The following is a 16583-nucleotide window of genomic DNA, read 5'->3' on the forward strand; positions in this document are numbered from 1 at the left end:
TCAAAACAATAAATATATATGAAAGCTGTACGTTTCTATTATTTTTTCCAACACTGTATATACATACACAACTACATCTCTACACGTTTTTATACATATGTACGTATATACAAACAGTATGTACATATGTAAATATTTACGTACAGGTATCTTTGGTTGTTATTTTATTTAGATTTTTACGTTTTATTGTTATTGTGCTTGTGCGAGCACATACGACGTGCAAACCTTACAACGGCATGCCGGCTACTCGCAGTACATCGCCAGTCAGCAGATAACAAACAAGATACCATTGAGCGGCTGCAACCAAGTCGATACGAAACATTTTGTGGTTTAAAACAGATTTACGAATTTTTATTCCTTTAAATTCGTTTGTGTATTTCTGTTATTTTTTGGAGCTTTACGCGAAAAATTGCACTTAAACCAATGCAGTGATTTGAATTTGACTTCAATTGAACGTCCCCGCAACGGGGAAGCGTGCTGCGTTTTGAGTCCTCGCTACTAAGGCACGCTATAAACCGTTGTTTGCAGGTGAATTAAAAAATAAAAATAAAATAAAAACTGGTGGCTTAGTGGACGAAGTCAGTGTTAGCGCACTCGTAATTTTGTAAAAATTTATTTTTTTTTATGGCATTTTTAACTATTTTATTAATTAGAACTATTTATCTTATTTATTTTCAGGTAGACGTTGTTGTCTTTTCGGTTAAAGTTAATTAAATATATGCAAAACTTCAATATTATTCGTCCACTCTTGTACGTCAATATTTGTCAGCGTTATTTTTGTATTAACTAACATACCACCACTACCCACCTTGCACACTTTTGGTGCGCCACATAACCTTCACCAAGTGCATTGAGGCGGCAGGCATTGAACTATATAAAAAATGCAGCGTAAACTGTTGCTGTACGCGCTAATCTTCTTAGCTGTGGCGTCTCAAAAATGCTATGTAGTCGAAAGTGTTGGGCCGCCCAGCGATACAATGGGCGCCATAGCCGCGAACCGCTACAATGCTGAGCACCAGCATCAACAACAACAGCAGCACCATCTGCATGCATCGGCACATCATCAAGGCAGCACCGTCGGTGGTGGTGGTGCTGGTGGCGGCGGTAGTGGTGGTAGTAACAGCGGTGCGCCGGCGCCCGCTGTTCCACCTTCCGCCACGCATGCCCCAAACCATCCATCTCCCTCGGGCAGCGGTCACATGGAGCATCGCAATTCATATAATCTGTTAAGTGAAGCTATGTCACAGGCTGTCAGCAATGAATTCAGTAAGTATGAGTGTAAAGAGCGAGAGGGCTGGAATTGATTGGCATGCAACTTTGTTTGCTAAGAGTGATTGCATCGGCTATTAAGCAAAATGCAAATGCAAAGCTAAGTTGCTAACGCGAAATTTAAATTTATGAGGATACCTTTTGTGGTACTTTGAGATTTTTGATTTCCTCTAAAGTTTATTTTAAAACTTGAAAGGGTTTAAAATAAAACCGAACTGCAAAGTGCCTCAAATACTCGTATTAGAATACTATATTTTATGAGATACATCGTTAAGCACATTGCATTAACAAAAAAAGAAAGAAAAAGTTCTTGAGGTGCGACGCAATATTGAACTCAAAAAACTCGTTGAAGATTAATTACATCCAATTTGCAAAAAGCGAAAAAAAGAAGATAAATACCTTGCGGTTAACTCGTGGAAATGATAATTATAAATATAGCATTTAAGGTGCGGTTGGTGATATGAATTTAAATAAACACGCTGCAGCATCACCAAGCGAGTCCTTTGCCAAAATGAAATCTTATTTCTTTTTTTTTTAGTAATATCAGCCACATAATTAGACAAATATGGCATTTTTTACTCTTCATGTGTATGTACATTAAAAAATCGTTTAAAGCCTTCAAAAGATCAAATATATAGAAAATTTCTGAATTTATTTTACTTTTTGTACTTCGAATTTATTTGAGTAACATTTTGCACCTTTCAATCTGCGATAAGCGAACAATGCGACCTCACCTCTTCTTTCGTGTTTATCATTTATTGCATGCCCAAAAATTCTATATAAATACACCAATCACACATCAAATCATGTGTCGGAGATAGCATATTCAAGAAGTTTGCGCAATATTTAAATATATTTTGTTATAATTAACGATTATTCAACCAAAAAATACACAATTAACGATAACCAAGTTTTCTCAACTATTAAGTCGGCGGCACCCACGCTTTTCTGCGCTTATCTGGAACAATTTTAATAAGCCAAATTCGTATTTACGATTTGCTTACGCATTTGTTGACAAATAAAGAAAAGAAAAAACATATAGATATGTACAGATGCGATCGACTAATTACCACCGAAATTCAAAATGAACTTATGTTTATTTATTTATTTTTAATAATTTTCATTTGAAATATAATTCAATCTATAACAGAATCCACACAAATAAGAGTTTCTAAAGATTAATCAAGTTTCAAAAAATTTTCATCAAAATTTTAAATTTTTGAATTAGAATATTTAGAGAATTTTCGGGTATGCAGTTTTATAGCCCATTTAATTTCATTGCAATAAAGTGCAAGTCGGTAAAAATTACTGTCGATTTTCCTCCACAAAAAAAAATTCTAAAAAATCAACTGCAAGACTAGCCACTTGAAACTTGCACATTATTATACTCAAATTGAATGGGCTACAAAACTGTATACCCGAAAATTTTTTAAATGTTCTAATTAAAATTTTTTTAAATGTTGAAAATTTTTTGAAATTGGATTGGACTATTTTTTTTTTGTGAAAGCTCTGAAACTTGTATTAATGTGGTTTCTTCTGTAGATTGAATTATATTTTAAATGAAAATTATTAAAAATAAATAAATAAAAAAAAACATTTTGAATTCCGGTGCTAATTAGTTGATCGCATCTGTATATATGTACATACATATAGATATTAATAAAAGAATTATCTGTGTGTTCTTTTTTATTATGTATTATTTATAATGCGCAAAAATGTAAAACTCCAATCCTCCAACACCTTTTTTTCCACTTACTGTCGAACGCCACTATCGCTTCAATTACTACATATGTATGAAAATAAATATTTATCTTTGTGCATATAATTAAAATTATATGTTTGTTTTGTCTATATATGTACATATATATTCTTATGTATGTACATATGTAGTTTGTACAACTTATATCCCGCAGCTTGGTCCATATCATTACAATTTTACTAATATTTGCTTTGGTTTTTATTATTCTTTTGATGTTCTTCAAATACAGGTTCATTGGGCAGTGGTTCTGCTGATGGCGCTTGCCATGCAGATGATCTGGATTGCTATAGTGGAAATTTGCAAGATCGTTTGGGTATGGAGGCAATACGTACGCTGCATCGTCAACTCGACGATGACGACAATGGCAATATCGATTTAAGTGAATCGGACGACGTAAGTACACTGCAGTATTTTGAAATTGTTTTTGTTTTTTTTTTACTGAGTTTCTTAATACGCAATAAGTATTGGAAAGTAATAGCTTCAACTTCAGTGTTAATCTGTTCTGTTTTTACGATTTTTTTAGTTTTTACGCGAAGAACTCAAATATGATTCTGGTTATGAGAAACGTCAGAAAGCGTTCCATTTCAACGATGATATGCATATATCGGTGAAGGAATTATGGGAAGCATGGCTACGTTCGGAGGTAAGTTGAAGATATACTTTTTTCTGGGTTTTAGTATATAAATGGTATACATATATACGGTTTTTGGGTATAGGTACATAACTGGACTATGGAACAAACGACAGACTGGTTAGCGCAATCAGTGCAATTGCCACAATATGTTGAGCTATTCCGTTTGCACAAAGTAACTGGAGCATCATTGCCAAGGTAAGAAAAGCATTTGAAAAAATGTGTATTGAAATTAAGAGAAAAATACTAAACATACTAAAATGTATAACAACTTAATCGTGCAAATTTTTTTATGGTTATAATACGATATCGAAAAAAATAGAATATAAAGCCAAAACTTAGGTTGATTAAATATTTGAAATCCTATTAGGAATCCTTAGGAAAAGAAGTCTATCCACCTTACAAGTGTTTTTTTATGAGCAGCTCTTTCTTGAAAGAAGTTTAACTGAAGGGCAAACCGTGTTAGTAAAAGCTTATTCGCTATCATTTTTAGATGTTTCCCGGACCAGAAATCGAAGATTATTTAACTTACTTGTATGTACATATGTATACTACTAATGAATTAAAGCAACAAAATTAACTTTTAGGTATCTCTTTGTTAGAAAAATAATAAATTATGTAATAGCATACTTTCATACCTAATAATTACGCAGAACTACTAAATCACAATTCAAATGCTATTTGCAAATTTAACGAGTGGCGCGTGACAGCAAAAAGTAATAATATTCGCTTATCATAACAAACATCAGCTCTAAGCACGAGCTTAGTTCAAAATACACAAAATATTATGCACCCTGTATAATATTTTATGTAAAGGAAAAATTGCAAGAAATACCCGACCCCTCCTCGCAAAATTATCGTATGTTACAAAAGCCAAATTTGGCAGGAAAGTGTTTTTTTGTATTTTCTCTGATTTTTCTGAGTTTAGATTTGCAGAGATAATTGAGAAATATAACTAAACACACAATTTTTGTTTGTACATTCATTCTTAGCACATACGTTAATTTCGCCCACAAGAAAAAATGCATTGTCACGATAAAATTCACAGTCAGTTTTTGGAGTTGCTATAGGGATTTAAACCGTAATATTTGAACAGGTGATACGTTATGGGTTGTTGCATCAAAAAGTGAATTTCGTAAAAAAAATGTAACATACGATCCTTTAAAATATATACATCATAGGGAATACACGGAAATTTCAAAATTAAAAGAATAGGGATCGAGTTAATGAATTAATACGAATAAGTTTCAATAATATGCCAAATTTATTATATTTCGAGTCAAAGTGATTATTTGCGATTTAAAAACAATTACAATTTTTAAAACTTTGGTAGTGATCTTTAAAAATATGCTGTACGTAGAACAAATCAAAGGGTTGCCCCATGCGAAATTTCGATGTTGATATTTTAAGGACCACCCTAATGTACATACATAAAACTTTAATGATTTCAATTATTTTAAATCTATGAACGCATGTAGAGTACTACATATATTTAATAGGCGTAATTAAGTTGTTGATAGTTGGTGTTGTATTATTTAGATAATCAAATTAAAAGCAATTCGGAAAATTTTGCTAATTAAGTTTTTACCAAAATTATGTTGAGTGATGTAAAATAAGTAATTTGTGTATATGTATATATATATACCTCTAATAGTACATAACTTATTGTTATAAAGCAATTTTGGCAAATAATAACACTGTGTGTGAGTAAGTTAACACGATTTCTTTTAATTTGTTAGCAGTTTAGCTAATATTTTGATTCAACATCATTTATTGTGCACATTGTGCTACAACTTTTACTCTCTCATGTTTGGGGGCTTAAATTGAAAGTATCTACATTTTTTTACATTACCTAATAGTCACTCACCTGGGAAGTGATGACTGACTGTTGTCGGCCTTCCACCATTGAGCGCCGCAAGATCTAACGGCAATAAAAAGGCATCGATTTGCCATAAAAAAGCTAAGCAACGAGCACCGGGTAATGATTTTCTCTAATGATGGCAAAAGTGCCAATTACATAGCGATGAGAATTTTTTGCTCCAGCTTTCGCATTGTGCATGATTTTATGACAATAGGGGAGTAGTATTAGTGGAACGTGCAATTAAACCAACAACTACCGAGCCGTACACTGTAAAGTTATGTATGCATCATCAGACCCACATACTACATACATACAGATTTAGTCACACATGTATGTAATCCGTGCATGTCAGTAATTTTGTGAGAAGTTAACAAACTTTTAGTTAGCAAGCGGACGGTGTACACTGATTCTAATAAAAACAGTTAGAAAAAAGTAAAAGCTTGAATATTCGTAGATTCTCATTTAGCTTTTTTAATTCGCTCATCAAAAATACAAAAAGTATAAAATATAACTACATAAAAACTTCTCGTGATTCAATGTTTGTATTACGACATGCTGAACGTTTCGTTTGATTCTGTTTTATTTACAGGTTGGCAGTGAATAATATGCATTATGTGGGCAATGTGCTGGGCATAAAGGATCCTATTCATAAGCAAAAAATTGCGCTCAAGGCAATGGATGTTGTGCTTTTTGGGCCACCACGCGGTAAGATTTTCTTCCAATCATTGTGTGAGTAACATAAGTAATATACTTCTTTTTTTTCTTTTATGTTCCAGAAACCGGCACACGGTGGAAAGACTACATTTTAGTGACTCTATTACTCAGCGCAATTATAGGTTGCTGGTACGCATATCAACAGAATAAAAATGCCAAGAGACATCTGCGACGCATGGCACAAGATATGGAGGGTCTGCAGCGTGCAGAACAAAGTTTACAAGAAATGCAAAAGGTAAGCAAGGGAATGAGGGAATGTAAATTGAATGTGCTTTGCAAAGCACTAAGCTTAGTGTACGGTAAAGAACCTGGCGATAGACAACATTGATTACCTTTAGTTTTTGACTCAGCTTATTCAGTTTGTGGTGCACGTCTGAGTGTTGCCCAAAAAATGAAAGAAATAACTTTTCATAGCAAAACTATCCAGTTAGGTATGGTAATTAAAGTAATTTCGAAATAATTAAAAAAACAGCCACACTAGCAGTATTTAATGTTTTATTCATTTAGGGAATTCACAAGTTATAACTTTGAGTAATCAGTGTAGATATTTTTAATAACTGCCTACTGACGATACTTTTGAGAATCGTGTACTTAGTACTTTCAACATAGATATTTTCAACACTACTAATAACAGCTACTTATGTCTTTGTTTATACTATTAAAAAAAAAAAGAAGAATCTTTTAAAACATTATGCCTTCCCCTCAGGAATTGGAACGTGCACGCATGGAGCAGGAGAATGTCGCGACCGAAAAAATGGATTTGGAGCGTCGACTGAAAGAGGCTCCTTCACTTACATCATCCAGCTCTGATTTGGAGGTGCAAAAGTTGAAGAAAGAAATCGAAATGTTACGTACTGAATTGTCGCGGGCTGAAATCGAATTGGTGGACAACTGCTGGACGCCGCCACCACAACTCCAATCTTGGCTACAGTATACCTACGAGTTGGAGAGCAAAAATCATCTTAAGAAACGCATTTCAGCCGAGAAACAATTGCAGTCAGCTCGTGAAGCATGCGAAAAGTTACGCAAAAAGCGCTCAAGCTTAGTTGGTGCCTTCGTGTCGACGCATGGCAAAAGTATTGATGATGTTGATCGTTCCATAGTGGAGGCACGCAATTCTCTCGGCGAAGTAACGAACGAGTTACAGGAGCGCTTACATCGTTGGAAACAAATTGAAAATTGTCTTGGTTTTAATATTGTCAATAACAATGGGTTGCAGTATCTCGAAAATGTATTGTACAGTCGTAATGGCGGTAGCAGCGTTGGTTCGAACAAGGGATCGCGAGGTAAATAAAAGAGAAATGAAAAATAAGATTGCAACAAATTATCGTATGCTTGTGCTAATTCAATTGAACTTAATCTCTTGCAGGACGCATAACTAGTAGCAGCGATGACTTAGATGATGAGTCTGTGCAAGGTAAGCCCAATTTTGACCACTTCAATTTGTTCTCGACTGAATAAGGCAGCTGAACAGGCGTGGCACTTTCTCACACTTATTGTTAGTCAAAAGCAATAAATGCAGTCTACATAAATATTTTCAAAGTTCGATATAAGAAAAGAGTAGACGTACTTAGCAATTCGTCACACAGTCATGTCATCAAATGTAAATATGTGTCGTTTTAAAGCGCTATCTCTAAAAAGGCAAAGAACAATACAGATACATAAGTAACAGTAAAAGAATACCACAATATTTGAGCGCCATTCGATTTGCGACATTAACTTAATACCGAAACACGGCAGGTAGCATGTTTACGCGTAAGCTATGGAAAATTTGAGCAAAAAAAAAATGATTTCATCTTCAGTTATTGCTTTTTGGCTGACTTCTTCCATAAGCATTATGCCTTATTTAGATAAAAGAAAATGTTTTGGTGCTAGAGTGCCAATTAAAAGAAAATTCGCTTTAGAAGCCCTAGTAGTTGTAGCTTAGTATACCAGTAAAAAAGTTGAGCATATAAGCGTATGACAGAATGTCGTTTAAGATAAAAATAACTAAAATAAAATCAGGTATAAGTTAGCTATAAAAAATAGTTATATACACATTTTAAAAAGAATTATTTTCATAAAAATATTTATATGTGATTAAATAAAAAGCTTTTAGGGTAACTTAAAGAGCATTTATAAAATGTTTACTAGCGATGTGAGACAAAAGTGTATAAAAAAGTCAACAGATTTCGATATTTTTTTTAAATATGTACTGAGTACATACTTAAATATTTATATTTTGGGCAGTGAGTACTGAAAACTTTGATATTGATTAATTTTTAACTGTAAAAATAAATAGTGAACTTCTATAATCAATTCAGGGGTATACTGTATCTCATTTCCTGCGACAATATTGCTACTTTACTAATTTTTTCGTTGTTATTTGTGTATTTTTTTCAAATATCTTATTGAGAAAGCAATTTAAAGGCTTATCGGGAATGTGTACATTTTAAAAATTAAATTGCAAATCTTCAAATCCAAAGTTAATAACAATTCAATTTAATGAGATCTATAGGGTTATTCCCTAAATACACAATATTTTGGCATTTATAAAGCGGAAACCATAAAGCAAAATCAAAAGTATGTTATTCAATGGAAATGTGATATACCCGGAGTTATATTTACAAATCGAAGGTGTTTTGTATAAAATTCGGAGAACACTTCCTTGACAGTCCTAAGAACAAAAAAAAAAAGCACAACATACGACATTTGCCAAACGTACAATATCAACAACAATATTAAAAAAACTTTAGCACCGAATGCGAATTGAAGTTGTGTACGCCCCGAAGTTCTACGAAACTACAGGTAACTGGAGTGAACTGAAATTTGCTGGTGTGCTGGCGATGTGCTATTTTTATTGTACTATAAAACAACTGCAATTTTGTAACCAGCTCGTCACCAGTTTTTCCGTAAACTTTTGTTGTAAAGAGTCGGCCAGGGGCTCTATTCTGTAACTGTGAGAAAATGTAGTATACACCGAGTGCAAAACTCACAACCAAAAACTCACCGACTATAATGAAGTGAGTTTTTCGGAAGAGAAGTGTACACAATTTTGACAGTTAAAACTCATTCGCACACATGCTGAATCGCAAAATGAGGAAGTTTACACAATTTTGACAGCTAAAACCCATTCTCACTCTTCCTGAATCGCAAAATGAAGAGTGCACACAATTTTCAGTGTACACTTGAAAACTCACAGTTACAGAATACAGCCCCAGCTCTATTGTTCTACGGCGTAGGCATCGCTTGCCTACCGGATCATGGCCAATATATGCCTGTACCGAATTTGAGCTAAATTGCACCGTGAAGAGGATTTTTCCAAATATAACGACTCCAGCACCACCTAGTGGTTTAGGAGTGCATAAAGAAAACCTATTTGTATATACATACATACATTCTTATGCACATAGATACACTTACCTTTGTAGTTTCGAAAAAAATCGAATTCGTAAAAAAAGTGCAATGAGTGCACATAAATATGAAAATGCCACGACGTGAGATAACTTGGGTGTACATATTGGAAATCATAAGAGTTTCACTAAAATTTAAATTCAGCTGCCGTAATTCATCAACTGATCAAAGGAGATCATGTTGATAATTACCAACCAAAAAAAAAAAACCACAAGAAAGCGGTTTCATTTTAACGTTCTTAAACAGGTGTTAATGAGTAAATTTATTATAAGCAAAAACCGTGGGCAGAGTATGTACATGCATATGTAATCTCATTGAAAAAAGTGTGTTTGCAATTTTTTCTTGACTACTCGTTTAAGAAAAAAACTCACGTACTATTTGTTTACACACTTCTGTCTCACACATCCTAAACACTAATAGTGTAGGTATTTATAAGTAACATTTCTCAATAAAAACAATCTACAATTATGTGCAGTTATTTTAAGAACAATCGACAAAAAAAAAACAATCGAAAAAAAAAATTTCATTCATTTTTAGAGTATGCCTCATTAAAATTTTACATGCCAAACCAGTGCCACGCCAAATGAATCGAATTGAATTGCAATGAATGTAAACAAAACCAAACAATATCCATACAGCAATGAAAGAAATCAGAATCAGTTAAAGCTTTTGAGATGTGTTTAACACTTGCCAATTGATTATATTGATTATTATTGTTGTTGTTGATGCTAGCAATTAGCTAAAGCAAGAATGAACAAAACCAACATAAACAAATAATGAGCTATGAAATTTTGATTGCTCCCAACAACGACGACAACGCAGTTAAAGTCAGTTAAGCGATGGACTGCAAATATTCATAAGAAAACACCTACAAACATGTATAATAAGACTACTCGATAGAAATGGAATTACAAAAAAAAAAACAAAAAAATAAGGGTTAACAAATTGGCGTATATACTTAATGAACTCAATTGCTGTAACCGCATTTAGACAACACACTAAACTTGAACATCTGAAGCGAGAAAATGTTATAATTTTATACAAATTTTTATATTCACCTGTGTACATTTGTAACTTGTGACACAATACACGCAATTTGTGTTAAAGAAAAAAGCGTTAAAAACAATAATACATTATTTATATACTTATACATATGTATGTACGTTAAACAGATATACATATATTCATTATGTTAAAATCTGCATAATTTTACATTGTTTTACCCCAAAATTAGCGCAAGCGTTTTATTAATATTCTCCTGTTACCTTTTTAAAATTATTTTTACGCATTCTTTTACATTTACATGATGTGTATTTATAAGCTTAATACATATTAAAAGTGTGTGTTTACATACATACATACATACCTTATTGTTACTATTTATATATAACATACTTCTTTTTAGTTCAATTCATATTTAATTTTTAGTTTTTAGTTTTTTTTTTTTAAATAATATTTAATGTTAACAACGAATGTGCTTAATCCCTTCCGGTGTTGTAAGTTCCATCATTGTTAATTTTGGTTTATTTGCCTGCTTATTTGACTTCACAAAGTGTTACACCTATTTGAAATCTATCCCTTTGTTTTTAGTTAATCCTTCTTACTACGATTTGGCTATTATGTAATTTGTTTATCTGTCATATGGCAACTTCTCAGTGTATTCATTGAAAATTGGTGAAAAACGTGCGATCATTGCATTGCAAATGGCATAAGACGGCGGCAGCATTTACTATTTGTTAAACCACAAATCGTTTAGCGTAGACAGTTATATGTGGCAAAGGGAAAGCGAGCAGAGCGAATACGCAATGGCTTTGTTTGTTTTTTTCTTTTGGGCGGGTTTTGAAATATTTACATTTAACTACCTCCGCTTTGCTACTGCCTTAATACCACCACCCACAACTGTCTATACCTACCATACACGCGCATTTTAAATACTAAGTTTTTTTTATATACCTACAATACATTCGTGAAATGGCCTGAGTCATGACCAACACATTTCCTCTGTGGCATACAGTAAACTAAATTTGTTGGACATTTTACGGAGTAAAGATTATATACACCATTTTTCCATTCTCATATTTAAATTTTACAGTGTTTAGTTATTGGTCGGTTTGTGGAAATCGCTTTAGTCTACATACGGAAATTACTGAATCATTCCAACTATCGGACGAATAAGTGTCCGTGGACACTTACTTCCCCCATAACTGAAGCGACAAAACCACCGGAATGGATTAACATCAACACAGTTGTAATGAAGAAAAAAAGTGTTTTGAAATTTTTCTTGAATATTTTAATATATGATAGACATACAAACATAATGCCACGTTGAATGTGTCTCCGAATGCAATAAATGCAAAAATGTATTCTCAGGAAAAAAAATCATAAACAATACGAGTTTTTGCTTTAGAGATTTTACATCAAATGCTTAAGTAACTGTTTTTATTGATACCAGTAAAAAGAGTTAATTGTTATAATAATTTTTTTCCTTTAAAATTGCAATAAATTTTTTAAATAACACAATTTTGTTTCATTTCATTGTCTCACGCGTCATTCCATTCCATTTTTCCTGCAAATTATGTTTAATTTTCAGATACAATTTTGCTCCGTTTTCTTTACCATGGAGAAAGTGCCCACATATAACAGATTTCTAAACTAAGAACAATGATGAAATACAAAGCAAATTAGGTTAAACTAAAATAAAATGGAATAAAGCAAACAAATTTATAAATATAATTGAAAATTTAAAAACAAATAAAATATATAAAAAACTAAATATGTGTAATGAATTTAATAGAATTAAATAAAATAACGAAAAATTAAGTGTAATAAAAATAAATAATTAATAAAGAAATACATCGAACTAAATTAAGAAATTAAAAAAAAAAAAAATTAATAAAACCGACCTAAACTAAATAATACAATATTAATGTCTTAAAAAGAAATAAATAAAATGAAGTCAGTGTGAATTTATATTCAATAACGTTTTTTTATAATAATAATAAATTTGTGTATAAAATAAAGCAAAAAATTAAAAAACTTAGGCAATATAAAAAGTAACAAAAAATAAATATTAGATATCATAAAAAACTAACACAATTAAATTTAGTTCTGAGATATTCAACGATCTTTATGCATGCATATGTACGTATGTATGTATATGTATGTGCCATTTCACGTAAATTTCAATTCGAATTCCCTTAAGCCAAATTCAGGTAAGCAAAACTCCGAAAAAACGGCATATGCTCAAATTTCTATTTTATTTATTTTAGAATATGAAGAGCATATTTGTTTAGAAATATCGATTTATGTCCTTGACTGTAATGCCCGCATGAGTGTGTTGGCATGCATATCTAACTCAGCGCAATTTCATTAGTTTTGTATGTGTATGGTCGACATGTAACTAACCTGACTAATAATTAGGAATACAATTAAAATATCATAATATTTTACTAAAAATGCTGCCCAGCCATCAAATAATCAAAAAAACTCATTTAAGTATATGACAAGCGAACCTAAGCAACTTGAAAAGTCAAGCTATATACATACATTCATACATACGCATATTACATAGAAAATACTATACATATGTATATACAAACACCCATGAATACTTGAGAAACGTTTCATTTTATTTATTACATATTTTAGATAATCGAAGTCAAAATCATCTTAAGTTTAAGTACATAATTGAACTCAATCGTCATATATTTGTTTGTCTACATCTACATACATACAAACACAAGCAGGAAATAAACCGGTATTCCTTACACGCCTGTGTGAGCTGCTTTTTGAAATGCCCATCTCATTTCCATTCATATTCTTATTTCTTCTATCTTAATGCTTTTTTTGGTCTCGCATCATTTTTTGCTTAAAATAAAGTCCAAAAACCTAATTACCTTAAATCAATTTCCAAGCGCTTATACAGTATATAAATAGATTGTGATTATCGTAAGTTCCAGAACTTTTGTACATTTATCCAGGCATGTTGGACAACTATAGTCGCAGTTCGGTTGGTTTAAGCGGTGGCAGTAGTGGCATCTTAAATAACAGTTCGAATGCAATTTGTGATGATTCGTCGGGTAGTGAGGATGCTAGTGAGGGACCACCAACGCATGCCCCAGTGCAATTTATGTTAGGTGGCGCACCCACACCCTCATTGAAGAACGCCAACACGTCTATATCTTCGGCAGCAAGTGTCGTTTCACGTGCTGGTGCTGCCGCTAGCCATTCATCAACAATGGATGCGACTACGCTTAATCATATTGGAAGTATTGGTAACTCAACGAATGCTATTGGACCGTCTGTACCGCCGACATCTGTGTCGAATGTCAATACGCCAATTGCAACCCCACCGCCGTTACCACCGCACAATAATATACACAATTCGAGTTACTATTTGAATGATAGGTAAATTTCTTCACGGCATTGGCTTAATATAAATATTTATAAGACTAACATAAAATAGATCAGTGCTTGAGGCAAATATATGGATCAAGATTTGTACAAAGCCGAAAATAAATAGAAATTGAACCTTGATTTCATAAGCAAGGGTGTAAAAATTGATAGATTAACGGGAAAAGTAAAAAACGACTATAACGTTGGTGTCGTTTTGAATGGAATATAAAATGGAACAAAAAAGCCGCATCTGCAACCTTGTGTGCATGTGCACGGGGTTTTTAGATTTTTTAAACTTTATACATTCCTCCGGTTTTCATTGGAGTTTTTGACATATTCATACGCTAATAGGTTGCTTACGGTTCAATTAATTTTTGTTTATAATTTTTTTATTGGCTCGCGAGTTTAAAATTTTCAAATGCATTTTTTTCATGAATGTATAATGTATATATTTTTTAAAAACTCTGAATGATCGCTATAATTTTTTAGATTGATTTTAGCTTTATTTTTTTAATTAATAACGAAAACTTTTGCTGGGCTGTGATTGAAACAATCAATTTAATTCTTTTTTTTGCACTCCTAGTAGGCAAAATAGAGTCGAAAATTTGTCAACCGGCGATTTTTTGCATGGTGGTCAATTTAATTTAAATACTATGAAGCTAGTCGAAGGGAAAATAAAACTTCATCTGAGGTTATGGAATCGTTGTCATCTTGGAACCAAGTGTTCTTTCAAACCCAGTGTAGTAGTCATTTGAGGGTCTCAGCCAAACTATACCCAAAAGTGAGTGTGTTTACGCGGTAGTCGAACTCCAAAAGGATTTTGATCAATTTCATAAAGCGGAAGTTTAAATTTGAGAAATTGAAAAAAAAAACCCCTAATCTAAAACCTAACCGCAAAAATAAGTAAGTAACATATTTTAAAAATTTCAATTTGAATGCAGAAATGCATCTATGTGGATGCTCTAGGAACACTTCTGCGATGGATGGGCGGTAATATTTATTTGTTGAATTTTTTATAAAATCCCTTACAATAGTGATTCGATGAGACGGTGCATTATCGTCAAGCCAAATCCACTAATTGAACGAATTCATGATCCGCGATCAAAATATGAAAGCAATCAGCACTATGCTAACTTTCAGACAGTTTTGGCGCGGTCGGTTTCGGTTCAGATTTTGTTCTCCACTCAGCTTTTACTGCCTGGATTGCATGGAAAACTCGCAAATCCAAGTTATATACAAAGCGATCTGCTCAATATAATGTTTTGAGCAAAATTCAGCTCGTAAAACAATGCCGTTGACTGGATTAATTAGACTGGTAGAAAGATATCAAAGGCAGTATAACGGAAGCGGTAGTAAATCTGCTTTTAAAAAATTATTCGGTTGAAAATTCTGAAAAAATGTGAAAAAATTCTTAGCAGTTAAAATTATTTGGGGTAAAATTCTGTATTTTAAAATTCTGTAAGAACCAAATGATGTAGAATTAAAATTCTACAAATTAAAATTGTGGATCCAAAATTATTTTGGCCAAAAATTCTGTATTCTGTATGTCCTAGAATTTCGCTATCAATTGGGCTGTTCAGGATCTTGTGCATATGCTCTTACATTTGCATATTCGTTGATTTGTAAATTTACATCAATAAAATGCAAACGGTTGCCATGGTAGCAACCAAAAAATTTTAAAATGCAAATCCAAGACTATTTGCACAAGATCCTGAACAGCCCTAATATTTCACCAACTTCCAGATGAGCTGGAGACCTGAAACTTCAAACTTAGCTTGTAACCCGATGACAGGGCAGTGGAATGACATATCCGCTAGGTGGCGCAGGAGGGAGGTATTTATGATCCGATTTGGTTCACACTTAGAATGCTTGTTTAAACATACATTTTTACTTTTAACTTACTTAATACTGAAATTAAAGTAATTTTATTCTGTTCCCAAATAAAATAATGGGAAAGGAAGTTAATATACAATTAAATTTTTAGCAATTCTTTTAAGAAAACAAATATGACTGGAGTGTAGTCTTAAACTAACTCGCCTTTCAAATCATTGACAAGTTTATACAACCCTGAATTTCATTTCCCAACGCAGCCAAGGTTCAATATTGGTTTGTGTTCTAGGGAAAGGTATACTTGTTGACTCATGTGCACTGACCAAAATTTTGGTGAATATTTTGGCTGAGATTTGTCTCCAAATATATATGTATGTATATATTTTTTCAAACGACAAGGTACAATTTCTTTCATATGAATCTTCAAAAGTGTTACAAAAATGATTGCAGCACTCTGAAATTTCATCGGGCCATATTTCTGAACGAATTTGCAAACAAAAATATAAATTTGAACTGTTTTTGAAACTATTATTAGTTATAATTTAATGCATTACGTTAATATAAACTATACATACATATATATGTATATTTATTCGCTTTACGGAATTCTGTATTGGAAAAATCGCAAATCCTATTTTTATTTATTTTATCTATCCATATTGTTTTCCGATTTTTCATACAGAATTTTGCAATACAGAATATTAAAATACAGAATTTTGAAATATAGAATA

General features: G+C 32.5%; 1 protein-coding gene across 4 annotated transcripts in view; it reads left to right on the forward strand.

The window, feature by feature from the left end:
• Positions 1-1081: 1081 nt before the first annotated feature.
• The window catches only part of LOC118733669, a gene marked incomplete at its 5' end in the record, with an annotated part of 28497 nt that continues 12995 nt past the window's right edge, over positions 1082-16583 (forward strand). For 2 of the 4 annotated variants that reach the window (XM_036463173.1, XM_036463175.1), the window contains 9 exon segments: positions 1082-1266; positions 3258-3421; positions 3552-3671; positions 3745-3857; positions 6110-6225; positions 6297-6469; positions 6941-7520; positions 7604-7651; positions 13587-14034. In XM_036463173.1, coding sequence (XP_036319066.1) covers positions 1082-1266; positions 3258-3421; positions 3552-3671; positions 3745-3857; positions 6110-6225; positions 6297-6469; positions 6941-7520; positions 7604-7651; positions 13587-14034 — 1947 coding nt within the window. 4 annotated transcript variants of the gene reach the window in all.

This window comes from Rhagoletis pomonella, unplaced genomic scaffold (genome assembly GCF_013731165.1).
Source record: "Rhagoletis pomonella isolate Grant_MI unplaced genomic scaffold, Rhpom_1.0 Rhpom_scaffold_00002, whole genome shotgun sequence".
In the NCBI taxonomy this organism is placed as follows: Eukaryota; Metazoa; Arthropoda; class Insecta; order Diptera; family Tephritidae; genus Rhagoletis; species Rhagoletis pomonella.